The sequence below is a fragment of the Leiobunum rupestre genome, chromosome 3 (genome assembly GCF_980474605.1).
Source record: "Leiobunum rupestre chromosome 3, qqLeiRupe1.1.hap1, whole genome shotgun sequence".
Lineage (NCBI taxonomy): Eukaryota > Metazoa > Arthropoda > Arachnida > Opiliones > Sclerosomatidae > Leiobunum > Leiobunum rupestre.
Window position 1 is genome coordinate 71989931 of NC_143386.1, and position 11141 is coordinate 72001071.

General features: G+C 40.3%; 1 protein-coding gene across 1 annotated transcript; it reads left to right on the top strand.

Annotated features, from left to right (window-relative positions):
* Positions 1 to 378: 378 nt before the first annotated feature.
* Positions 379 to 8074, top strand: LOC149954556 (condensin complex subunit 2-like). The gene is made up of 11 exons (XM_090169955.1): positions 379 to 588; positions 1084 to 1174; positions 1234 to 1323; positions 1806 to 1926; positions 3699 to 3766; positions 3833 to 3898; positions 3970 to 4159; positions 5560 to 5639; positions 5710 to 5903; positions 6368 to 6480; positions 8043 to 8074. Exons 2-11 carry the CDS (start codon positions 1094 to 1096, stop codon positions 8072 to 8074), a joined length of 1035 nt encoding a protein of 344 aa, XP_090026081.1. The 5' UTR covers positions 379 to 588; positions 1084 to 1093.
* Positions 8075 to 11141: the final 3067 nt, after the last annotated feature.

An 11141-nucleotide genomic window follows, 5' to 3' on the forward strand; every position in this document is an offset into this window, starting at 1 on the left:
GTTGTTACTAGGTACACCGGGCTATAAATTCTGACACACTGTAACCCGGACACCGGAATTAATGGATTTAAAAGTCGCTTGATGACTTGGGCCTAGGGTGCTAGGTGGCGCCTTGGGTATTAGCCTAGGTGATTATTATTAAAATAACCCCCCCCCTTGGCGTGACCTTATACAATGCTTTCATATCTTCAGTATATTTGATTAACAAAAGAGATTAATACTATTTTTTTTAATTGTTTTACAAGAAAGGACGTTCTCAAAATAGATCTACGTCTTACGGTTATTAGAGCTATTTAGAACAAAAAAATACCACCAATTTGCACAATAAATACTTAGAAAACTGCGTGGTGCGGCATTTGATCCATTCTACCGAAAAACCCCTGGCGTACACTGTGCTAATTTATTGCCTCTATGACCGAAAATCGCGGCATATTATCCAAAGGTGACTTTTATAATCTGAGCCTATTAAATCCCAGTTTCGTCTCTGATCATCTGTTAGTTTCTTTGAATCTCCGCATCTTTATTTCGGTGTTCAGACGCTGCAAATTCTTCGTTTTAATAGTTTGTGGGTTTGACTGTCAAAAATCGGTGAGTAAATTAATATTTTCAAATGTTAAATTGAATTTCGGCTCATGATCAATCATATTTCGGTAACGCATTTTTTGCAAATCAGTTCATAGAGTTTGTTGGGTTATAAAAGTTGCTGTATCATGATCGTTTCTTTAAACTTGTTGGCCAAATGTAAATGATTACGTAGACTCTAAATTTTAAAACATGATTGGATAATAAATATCAAACAGTCCAATTATACAAATTTAGCCAGGAATGGGAATTCGGCAGTAGGCGTAAACAACGGCTAATAGTTTTTTTGGACCAAAATAAAAGGGGATTTCGACAGACCGGAAGCGTTATTCTTTTCAATTTTATCGTTTGACAAATATTTCTAAGCAACGAAAGCCTATTATTTTGGATATCTTGAATTTTGTGCCTGGCACTGTAATGGAATTTTGATTTGAATAAGTTTTCCTATGATTTTTCTTGTTTTGGCTACATAATTACCTTGCTAATAACGTATAATTCTAGGCCAACAGTGATGGAGAATGCGTTCTCTGGTTTAACCAACGCCCAACTGGCGGAACATTACAAGGAATGTATCAGACTTTCAGTTGAAAATGTAAACCATTCTTTTACATTGCTTAAATACCTAGGGCACTTAAAATAATTTTTTTGCAGAAAATAAATAAGAAGAATGCCTATGAACTGCATCTGATCGATTATATGGCTGAAACCATTAGACATTATGGAAGCAATCTGAATTTCCAAGTAAGAAATTAATTGGTTAAAGTAACAACGGTCGTTGTCTAATTAGACTAAGTCTTAATCACACAACATTTATGTAATAGTTGGAGGGTCAAACCGATTCACAAACTAAGTTACTCAGTGTTAATCAATTATATAGGTCTACAGCGTACTGGGGACACGAAAACTAAACTATCCAACAAATTTGGGAGTTAGTTTTTGTGAATAGGCCATTTCAATAATTAATGTCAACATAAAATTCCCAAAATTAGGTTGTAGGTAACTCGTTACTAGAATCGAAAATACCGTAACATGATTGAAACTTTACAGTTTTTTTAAATTAAAATTGCACATAAGTGACTTTCTCCATCAGTCGTCAAGCTAAACCGTGTTGCCCTGCCATTTGCTGGGCAACCTCACACTGAGTAATTCATTTACGTGCTCTTGAGGTTCCCTCCTCAATTAAAGTTACAATTTATCTCTAGTTTTGTAACTTTAAATTGCAGATAATAAGTTGTGCTTTAGACGCCAGTGCGAAGATTTACGGATTTCGAGTGGACGTTTTGGGGGATGATACTTTGAAATTAGCCAGTAACTTGGGAAAGATTCACAGAGATACGCCCGAAGGTAAACATTGGTCTACAAATTTAAAGATATTCGAAGGTCGAAGACGTTGTCGGAAGTTCCCTGTTAATTCTCGAAGCGATTAAAAACTGATTTAGATAAGGAAAATGATGTAGCATAGGAAAGGGGCAGTTATGGTCTACTCACTTCAGCCACCATTTTGCAAAACCTTGTTGATCGACACCGGTCGCAAACCAACTTGCCCCGTTTAATTAAAGAAACAAGTCCACAACGTGATGGCAAAAACTATAGGTCAGACCTCAACCAACTTTGATAACGCACTGTTCGCGAAACAGCGAGTCACTAAGTTGGCAGCAGCCTTGGAAATAAGGATTTTTTTAAACTGGTCCTTATGACCAGTGACCCCCTAGAATAGGAATTATTAAACTGGTCCTTATGACCAGTGACCCCCTAGCATATGAATTATTAAACTGGTCCTTATGACCAGTGACCCCCTAGCTTATGAATTATTAAACTGGTCTTATATAAAATGTTCCAATGTCATTTATAAGCCAAAAAAACCTATACTACATGTTTAGAAGTTAGATTATGTTGGTAACATTAACTTGACACGTATTCAAAATACTTAAACTTTATTTTATGAGTACCACAAGAATAGTACAATATAGTACTATCTCACCTAAGACTACTACCAGAGCCTAGAAGACCCTCGTAACTGCAGAGTCCCCAGTCCGTTACCGCGTAGCCAGGTAGCCTACCCTAGGATCCTATATGCTAGAAGGATAGGTAGCCCTCCGGCCAGCCCATGTTTTCAAAACGCCGGCAGCGCCGTCGATATTAAGAGAGCCTCTAAACGTGGGACGTCTTGTTTCTATTCCCTCAAGGACAAATTTTGGCGGTGCTTCCTCCATGTTTTGTCCTTGACGGAGTCTAAAGACGGATTCTCTATCGCGCATGACCCACCGACGGCGCTGCCATTTTTCGTCCCTCGCCTCATATCCTTCTAACATATAGGATCCTTGACTCTACATAAAACCTCGACGTGCGGCCGCGGCGGTAGTAAGCGGAGTCGCTATACATAGAAATCCAGTCAATAGGGAAATCAAAATTGATATAAACCTTGGATTAATAGGTCATCTCCCATTATTTAGAATTATTAAACTGGTCACCTTCTGTTTTTTTGTTTTTATTTCGAATTAATAAACTGGACACGGTGACCAGTGACCCCCCAAATTTTGAATAAATAAACTGGTCTGAGCAATTTATTAACTGGTCTTTGACCACCTGACCACCGTTATTGTCAAGGCTGGTTGGCAGTGATAGCTCCAATTTTTCGGAGGTCACGTGCCGGAAGTGGGTAAACAAAACCAGTAATCGGAAAGCTTTCAGAACTCTAATAAACATGTATAGGGTACGAGGTTTATATTATAATTTGTTTTGGCGAAATTTAGTTAAATATTGTTTTCACCTACGAAGTAGAGAAAAATGTTGACTACTTTGAATAGAGTAATATCGGCGTGACGTATGTCGACGTCACCCATGCTTTTTCCTATAGATAAAAAACTGCCCTCAAAATGGTGGCCATAGCCCAAAGCTACAGAGCGATACTACTCTATAGACAAAATCAGAGGGAAATTAATCGCGTACTAACTACGTATTAATTCTTTAGTTAATCTGGTCATTTAATGTGAATTCGATTCAAACCATTTTATTTCGACTACAACACGAAAATTGCTTGAAACATTCGCAGCCAAAATGTTAAAATGGTCAACTTCAAACAGCTATCTCAAAACTTACGCTCATTTTTAAAATAGATGACATTGCGGATTATCCAGAAGCACAAGGCTTACCTGTGCACAGTAAATTGAAAAATAAGCAAAAGGTTAGCTTTTCAAATACTTTTAATCAAGTACTAAACGATTTCATTGAATTCGGTTTTCATCCCAAGAAAAGTGAGAAGGTAGAAATCAATTTAAAAAATATCACGCTTGATAAACTTCAACCGCGATTTGAAGTAAGCTTCTTGTTCTAAGAAGAAAATAATTTTGAAAAACTACATTTTAAATAACCTGTGAAACATTACAGTGTTCCTTATTTGAAATGGTATTTTCGACGGGATTCGACGAGCGAGGAGTCGCCGCTCTGCATTTGTTCAATTTGCAAATGACTGACGAGAGTTGTCGACCGGCGTTCGACCCCGCAGCGAAGCCTCCTTCTTTAGAGTCTGCTAGGGCATTAGAAAACGATACAAAACTCGATATATCATCTTTTAAACGTAAGTGTTAATTATCAGAAGTGTATCATATCTTAGGAGAAAAGTGCTTATCTCCCCATCCTAGGTATTATATTCGCTTGAAACACACACCATTCCAGGTTTACGGTGATTTTTCAAAACTATTCCGGAAAATGTATTATGAATTAGTACATATTACCATAGTGTTAAGTTTAATATTTTACATGCTGAGGGAAAGAAATGAGCGGGGTAAATTTAGAAACTTGATGCAGTGTATTCATCCGCGGTTTGGTGGGGATGGGATCTGCGTCGAGTCTGTGAAAGTTCCCTTTTCATTTTTGGGGCCTAGATGTGATATTTTTAACTTGTGGTTGTGCCGTTACCATATGTCATAATATTTTCGATCAATTCTCTCCCAGTATTAATTGCTTGTGACATTAAACGCATTAAATTCCGTATATATAGGTATAAGGATAAGTAAAATTAATTTAGAAGCCTTTGCGACATTATATAAAAACAAGTGTGAATTAAGGTTACTTTAAAAGTGTACTGAAAAAGTATTACGATTATTTATCCTCAACGGGACTCTAATAAACATCATTAGATCCCTTCATCATGCCATTCCAGTATCGCACCTCTGATATTAATAAAAGGGAGGTTTTAATTCCTCCAAATTAAATGTGATATCGAAGATAAGACTAACACGAGTAAAGAAAATGACGGGCGCTAGTGGAATACCCAAGACACTACCTTAGGCCTAAGTCATCAAGCGATGCCCTTCATTCCACGCGAGCCTGCAGCTCCCTACACTAGCTATTGCCTTTAACCTCAACAGGTTTTTATGGAAGGGGGAACCGAAAATCTCGGGAGAAAACCCCTTAAATCAGCGGAGAGAGAATTTGCAAACTCTACACTGAAGGAGTTGTTCCGAGGGTCACAAGCTGGGTACGATCTCGGCTCTTCTTGCTGCGAGGCGAAAGCGCTAACCACTTCCCAACTCCACTCTTTATTCGCAACCAAACGTTGCAATAGCGCCCCTAAACGAAATGTATATAGATAAAATCGTTCAATTGGTATTAGAAATTTAATTCGTTAGCCTATCAAATTGGAAATTTGATTTCCCTGAAACAGCTAAGACCAAAATTTTAAATGAATCATGAAGCTTACTCGAAAATGCAAAATAAATTTGGGTAATCTGGGACCCAATCTCTGGAATTAATTAATATATGAATCTGAAGGGTATTTCGAGCCCTAGAAATCGTGCTAAATCTTAGTTGTTTCTCTTGACAGTGCAACCAGGACTCTTTGTTTTAAGTCTTAGTGTTCCTTAGGTTGGCCCGTACAATGGGGAAAGAGTTGGGGGACTTGTTACAGGGCCTAAAATACCCCCCTCTTTTTAAACTACAAAGTGTAAGTTTTAATATCTGGAAATTTGATTTTAGCAATATTTCTGAAAATTGTAGAAGACAAACCCACAGTTGATCTGGCATTTGAGAGATTTGAATTCCATGATTCTGAAATGGTACAATGTTATATAATTTCCAGTATTTTATCAGATTTCCTTAGATAATGTTTTTGAAATTTGCATTAAGAGTGTAAGAAGTGGTCCAGAAAATTCGCCAACGGCAAACTGCAACGTCGACGATAAATATAGATTTAATGAGGACTTCGTTCTTGAAGATGAAGAAATACAGGAATTTGGAAACGGATTGGATGAAAACTATCCGGACGACATGGAGCAGGACTGTTACTCTGAACAGCCCGGTGATGGTTCAGGTCAATTGAGGTACTTAAATTTGTGTCCAACCATAGAACTAATGAAAGCGAAGGGCGGCTTTGTTCAGTAAGACTCAACGCAGAACAAACTATTTTCTGTGAAAATATTTGTGTTCAATGTGACGTAAATTCTTGCTAAATGAGTACATAATTTGTGCAAAGGCTTAACTGAATTTTCTACGTATACAAATAATTATAAGAAAACCAGAAATGTTAATTTTTCATTGGTTTTTGCAATTACTTTTTCGTAGAATTATCAATCAATCGATTTTTTTAAAGACTTAGCTCTTGCTTTCCTCACTACATACCGTTCAGCAATGATAAACATCTGCTCTTTCAACAGAGGACTTGGTTGAGCAATGCGACGTCGAAACCGGGAATGCGAAAAACCTGAACCATCCCTGTCGTTGATTAGTTCCGCGTTTCAGTTGCTCAAGAATATTAAGTATACTAATATTTATCAATTTCTTTAAGTAACACTATTCGCTTTTTATCAATGCGGCCATCGGAGTACTCTTATTTCGACCGAAAATGGAAATCAGCTTGGGCTGGACCCAACCACTGGAGATTTTTACCGTCTACTAGATGTAAGACCACTTTTCTCTAAAATAACAACCAAGACAAATGAATGGAATATGAGACAGAATAAGCATATGAATCGTAAAGGAAGTCCTTCTCCCCAAGTAGTAATTCATAAAATGTTGAAACGATCCGCGGGTATCGAATTATGCCTCGGCACGAGATGGCGCGTGGGCTTCAATCGCGTCGGAAGATGTTAGTTTAGGTAACTAACGCGTTAATACGTTGGTTTAATTCATTTAAAGAGTAAGTAATTTAGTGGGTTGCAGCGTGCTCGTCGTTCCCCTTTAGGAGCCTTTTCTCTCTACCTACGTAGGTAGGATGTCAGCTACAGGTGTCAGAGCATCCACTAACTATCTATCCCCCGGCTATTCACGAAGTGGAAGCTGGTCTCCTTATTGTTGCGTCTATTCGCGGAATGAGTGCCTGGCGTCGAGGTTGAGACCGTCAGTAGTAGGGTGCTACTGCCCATGTCGGTTTTGTCACCGGTCTGGGCTGTGGTCGCTGGAGTAGGGTATTATGGTAAGACCACCGGTGTAGTCAGCTTTATGAGCTTTATGCTCTGCTTGGAGCACCGGTACATTTTCTGACCACATGTTAGAGCATGAGGTTGATTTTAATCAGCATAGTCCATTCTCCATATTAAAAAATACACTCGAGGCATTCTTTCAATAGTCTTGTCTAAATTTTACTGTTAATTATTTACTGGAGCATCTGGCAGCTTGAATGATTAATTGTAAAATCGGAATTGTTAAATAATTTAATTTTTAAAAAGGCATTTTAGCGGGCATAAACCTGTTCCAAAACCAGTAGGATAAACAAATCGCTTTAATATATCCGTTGAATAACTAAGATTTTCTTTTTCTCTTAAGCGATGAAAAAAGAGCCAGGGGAAGAAAATTGAGCGTTCGGCCTCGAGCCGACTTTGATAAAGATCTTTCTACGTTGATACACTATGAAGCGAGAAACCTGATATCGAGGAGTGTTATACAAAAATGGAGTAGACGAAGCCGTTCCTTACCGTTGGACCATCATTACAAAATAGAGAATCTGGTAAGGTCAATGATTATGCCGTTCTACTGGGTAATTCAAATGATCTAAATTGAAAGGGCTGAACTACTTGAAATTAAAATAAATTTCTAAACGGAGAAAAACTCCGAAATGGCTTCCCGGTCTTGGAAGGTTTTTTAAGTTAGGGGTAGAAATAAAAGTAACTTTTGGTAACAGCAAGTTGGCCATTCTAACCACTTGGCGACTTCTAAATTTTACATGTCTATGATGGTTCATTTAATTCAAAAATTGTGTTTTTAGTAAAATTTCTAGTTAAATGAGCATTTGTTCTGTGAACTTAAATGATGCTACGCTCTACGAGGGATCGTGATATACATCTACCATAGATGATTGTCGGTGACACGCAAAAACCGGTTTCCGCACACTGAAATATCAACCAAGGTGTTTCTAAACTAGGTAGCAAACAGTGTTGAACCCTATTTAATTAACCTCTATTAACGTTATTTCTCACGTATTGCAAAACCTGTGGGTCAAGTAATGCACTGTCTGTTCATTTTAGATACGTGCAATGATAGAGATCCCAACCAGTAAATGGAGACGTTGGAGATATGAAGTCAATGTACAATTACAGCAATGCCGTGGACAGATCGTATTTCTGTGGTGGAAATGTAGATCAAAATCCACAACCAGGTACATACTTAAGTCAGATATTGAAGATTCATTAGATTGAATTAAAGACCGTTCATAGCATTGTTATATTATTTATAGACGTTGTTTTTGAGAGAGAGAGAGAGATAGAGAGTTTTTTTTGTTTTCAAAAATGTCTAGCTTTAATGCTGGAGATACAAGTTAACTACATACGAAAATGTCGCTTACAAAGATATATACAGTAAATTAAAAACACATGTTAAATAAAAAATGAAGTACAGTAGTTCAATATATATAAATACATATTTACACGAACCACTGGGGCTCATTATACAAGCCCCAGAGGTCATTGAAAGAACCCAAAGTGTCACTTGCTACGGCGTTTTTACGATGCGCTCGATACCTTGCTAAGGTGCGATTAATAACGGCACGATGGAGGCGATTTACATAATCGATAAAACTAAGGCGGGTGAGAGAGATCGCAGAAAGGTCGCTTTACATTTCAAAAAAAGCGACCTTCACAAGCACAAAAATAAAATTGCATAGATGACAATTACGCTGACTATCACTCACTAACGTCCATACGTTCGTAAGTGATTGATGGTGGCCTGTGTAGCGGAAGACACTTTCTACGACCTTCTCACCAACACTCCTGGCGAGAGGGCAGTCATAATAGCAATGTTTCACTGTCCCCTTAGCAGGACAAAACGGACAGAAACCATGATCCAGGCTCTCCACAATATGAGAGAGCCTCGCCGGAGCGGGGAGAGCAAGATGTAAAGCTCTCCAGTGAATACATAACTCTGACCGCGAGCTAATAGGGGACAGTTTTCGACCGAGCCACGAGGTGGTGGTAACGATGGTTGGGTCAACAATTGGAACTGCTGGTGGCTTCCCAGGGAAAGTGAGGTTGACGAAACACTGGTATATGTCTCGAGTAAGAGGGTTGTCGGTTAGTAGGAAACGACGGACGGTAGGGCCACTATGCGATTCCACCGAAATAGAAAGAATTTCAGCGTGATTGAAATTCGCAGTAGCTTTAATACCGGAAGCGTCAAAGGTTTCAGGATAGGTGCGGATGTAGGCTGCTACCAATCGTCGGTGCTGCTGGATGAACAGTCTAGTTGGAGATCTAGTAAAGCATAAACGTTGTTCCCCGAGCCATCGACCCCCCGGATCTAAGAGATCAGAGAGGCGATGAAGCCCTTGGTTTTTAAGAGTGCAGATGTCATCGCTGATTAAACTTGCACCATCAACGGACTTAAGAAATGGTGAAGATGTGAAAGGTATATTCAAAAATAATTCTCGAGATATGAGCGAGGGCTGAATGCGCAGGGGTAGGCCGAACCAGGAGGAGAGCGTCGTAGAATAAAAAGGAATTTTTGCAAATTGGTTCGTACTATCCGATAAGATCTCTTCCGGAGACGGGAGATGAGGGAGAAAAGACTCTAAAATGGCACTGGTACATTTGTAAGTAGGGAAATCTCGGTCTTGGGTAGTTAAAAAATACGAAAGCGTCTGAACCCTGAAAGCTCGAACTTTCAGTTCAACGTTAACGAGTCCCAAACCACCCGCTTGAGCCTGAGGGTATAAGTAATTCGACGGAACCCAATGGACTCCCGCCCAAAGGAAGTTGACTAACTTGGACTGCCATTCACGGATGAAGGAGATGGGAGGGGTAAGTATTTTTAGTCGGTGCCATAAGATGGAAGAAGCTAGTTGGTTAATAAGTAACACTCGTCCGGTAAGCGAACAAAGATGTCGGAAGTGTAGCCAGCGCCCAAGAACGCGACTAAGTCTCGTCGAGAGCTCTGGCGAATTTTGCAGCTCGTAGGCCGGAGAGTTTCCCAGATAAACTCCGAGAAACTTGCCACCCTCAACACTAGACGGAAAAAGTACGTTGACGTTTGGCGGGTTAAAACGCCACTCGCCGCACCAAAGCACGAAAGACTTGTCGTAATTTACGACAGCGCCTGAAGCGGAGGAATACGCATCGAGACATTTGCCGATAGCGGCGAATTCCGAGGGATTTCGAATGAGACCATTTAGGTCGTCAGCGAAAGTTGCGTCAGTTATGTCGAAATGAGCGGGACCTAATGGTCGGTGCAAGGCTCGGCGCATCGAGCATTAAAGAGGCTCAAGGGCCAAGACAAAAAGCAGGCCCGAAAGCGGACAACCCTGGCGAATCCCGCTGGTAAAGGGGATCTCGCCAGTGACGGTGTTCTTTACCCGTACGCGAAGAATCGGGTTCGAATAGATAATTTTGAGAAAGTCTAAGAAATCCCTCGGAATTCCGTAACGAACGAGAGTCTTAAAAAGATAGACATGATCGACGCGGTCGAAAGCTTTCCGAAAGTCAATGTTTAGGATGGCAAGACTCTCTCGCCGGGAATTGGCGAGGTTGATGAGGTCCCGTAATATAGAGAGCGAGTGATATATACACCTACCAGGGATAGAGTACGTTTGGGAAGGGTGAATAAGCTTCGCAACTACGGTGTTCAACCGGTTAGCCAAAACCCTAGCGTAAAGCTTGTAGTCAGAGTTCGTGAGCGAAATAGGGCGCCAATTGGCCAGATTTACGAGGTCTACGGTCTTCGGAAGGAGGGAAATGATCGAACAGCAGAATTTTTTCCAGTACATGGGAGAGGTTAGTAGACCGTTAAAAGCGTTTACTAAGACGGGACCTAGAATGTTCCAAAACGCGAGGTAATATTCGACGGGAATGCCATCCAGGCCGCAGGCTTTGCCGCGCGATAGGCCTTTTAAAGCGTTGCTAGTTTCAGGGAGCGTGAAAGACCCGGATATACCAGCAGCATCTTCCGGCTCGAGGGCAGGAAGATTATCCGACAGATACTCGTCGATGGTACACTGGTCGATTTCGGGAGACTTCGAGTACAGGCCACGGTAGTAGTCAGCCACCACCTCGCGGATGGTATCGGGATCGGATACGGTAACGCCTTGGGAGTCATAGACCGCCGGGATGATATTGGAGGCCACTGCTTTTTTCTCC

Excerpts from the sequence above, each read along its gene's own strand:
- LOC149954556 (XM_090169955.1), top strand. The coding sequence starts at position 1,094 with ATGGAGAATGCGTTCTCTGGTTTAACCAACGCCCAACTGGCGGAACAT. Across the intron at positions 4,160-5,559 it reads CGATATATCATCTTTTAAAC|CAATATTTCTGAAAATTGTA; the intron begins GTAAGTGTTAAT and ends ATTTGATTTTAG. Across the intron at positions 5,640-5,709 it reads AATTCCATGATTCTGAAATG|AGTGTAAGAAGTGGTCCAGA; the intron begins GTACAATGTTAT and ends ATTTGCATTAAG.